We start from the raw sequence: 1,979 nt of genomic DNA, 5'->3' as shown, positions 1-1,979 counted from the left end.
TATATATATATATATATATATATATAAATATATAGTGTTGCTATCTTTCAGATAGGGTCTCACTCTAGTGCCATCTGGCCTGGAACTCATAGAAATCCTGTGCATTTCTGAGATTAAAGGTATGTGCTTTCATGTCCAGCCAGCTAGGTACCACTGTGTGTCAAGTGAATGTGCCACCCATAAGCTACAGATATAAAAATAGCTGATATCATCTAAGCACACATGAGTGTTCATGGCCTGATGGAACAGAAGGAGAAAGATAAGATTGCAAGTAGAAGTTTCTGCAAGAGTTTGGGGATATAAGCTGAAAGTAGGAAAGCGTCTCCTCTGACTCTTCCCCCGCACCCATGCCCCATCTCTTTACCTCCAGACCTTCCTACAGCAGACTTCTAAGGCTAAAGGAGCAACCTGGATGGGCCTGTCAGACCTGAAGAAGGAGGCCACGTGGCTCTGGGTAGATGGTTCTACTCTGTCATCCAGGTAGATCCAGGGAACCATCAGTAGAGTGGGTTCTAGACAGGTCTCTGATGCTCTGACAGCTACCTTTGTATCTCATCATCCTCTCCTGGCCTCTTAGGAATAAGAGCTGCCCATATTTTCTGATAGAAGGAAGTCTTCCTACCCATGCACAGATAGAATATCAGCAAATCCCACTATCAAAGCAACAAGAGAAACTTCCCCCTGAGGGGTGTTGATTTTAATGTAGGCTATTAGTAGAAAATACAAAATAAACTAGGATTACAGGGTAAGGGGACTATTAACATTGAAAGATGGCTTGTTGGGTTGAGGATATAAGTATATTCATTAAGAAGCTTAATGTTCAATCACAACGACTGCATAATCTGGTATGGTGGCACATGCCTGTAACCCCAGCAGTAGGAAGATAGAGGGAGAAGAATCAGTTCAGTGTTACCTTCAGCAACAAAATGGGTCCTGAGCCAGACTGGGCTACATGAGACCCTACTTCAAAAAAGAAAAGTTTTAAAAAGGAAAAATACAAAGGAAGGAAATGGAGAGAGGAAGAGAAAAGCCCATAGGGGAGGAAATGTAAGAAAGGGGAAGAGGACAAGAATAGCTTAAAGGGAGTTTATAAGGACTCTCACGAGTCCACAGCACAACACAGAGATCATACGGAAGAACCACAACAAATCAGGAAGGACACACTGTGGGAAAGAACCTTACTTTGTTGTCCATGCGTAAGAACAGGAGAGGCAGGCTTAACATCTATTAGTTTATCATTTTAGTGTTCTGATCCCTAATTGTCTTGCGCTTGGCATGGGACAGATGTATTGTGGACCAGAGTGCAAGACCTCAGTAAGGAAGGTAGAATCCAGATTGATTGGTTTACACCAAAAAAAACATATTCCTTCAATGTAGGACATAACAAGAGTCAGAATCCAAAGCCAACTGAACCAGGTATGCCCCTGTCTCCAGAGTAAGGCCCATCTACACTATGCATTCTGGAAAGATGTGAAGACATTGAGTTTCAGAAAGCTAAAAACATGGCATAGTTCACAGCATGCCACTGGAGCAGACTAATGTTTGGTGACTGACTTTCTAGATTCCAGAAATATTGGAACAGAGGGGAGCCCAACAACGTCGGTGAAGAAGACTGTGTCGAATTTGCTGGGGATGGCTGGAATGACTCTAAATGTGAACTCAAAAAGTTCTGGATCTGCAAGAAGTCTGCAACCCCGTGCAGTGAAGGCTAGCGCATCTCAGCGTCTACCTTCATGCTACTCTGCCAAGTGGATGGACGTGCCTTGGTTTCATGCTGGCTCCTACTCCCTGCCACATGGCCTCAGGATGTTGAAAAAAAAAAAACCTGGGATCCTTTTACATTTTTAAAATCAGATTCTTTTTTTTTTAAACTTTTATTGCATTATGATGAGAAAAGTTACATGATTTTAGTTTGTCTGAATTTGTTAACATTTAAAAACATATTTCAATTAAATATAATTGAATCACATTCTTGTTTC

General features: G+C 41.7%; 1 protein-coding gene across 1 annotated transcript in view; it reads left to right on the top strand.

Moving 5' to 3' along the window:
- Positions 1–1,804, top strand: part of LOC116068840 (CD209 antigen-like protein B) — an 8,449-nt gene extending 6,645 nt beyond the window's left edge. The window contains exons 9-10 of the mRNA XM_031338913.1: positions 371–480; positions 1,562–1,804. Of these exons, the coding sequence (XP_031194773.1) occupies positions 371–480; positions 1,562–1,712 (261 nt within the window). The 3' untranslated portion in view covers positions 1,713–1,804. The remainder of the gene's footprint in view (positions 1–370; positions 481–1,561) is intronic.
- Positions 1,805–1,979: the final 175 nt, after the last annotated feature.

The sequence above is a fragment of the Mastomys coucha genome, unplaced genomic scaffold (assembly GCF_008632895.1).
Source record: "Mastomys coucha isolate ucsf_1 unplaced genomic scaffold, UCSF_Mcou_1 pScaffold22, whole genome shotgun sequence".
NCBI classification, from domain to species: domain Eukaryota; kingdom Metazoa; phylum Chordata; class Mammalia; order Rodentia; family Muridae; genus Mastomys; species Mastomys coucha.
This window is presented reverse-complemented; position numbering and strand designations above follow the sequence as displayed.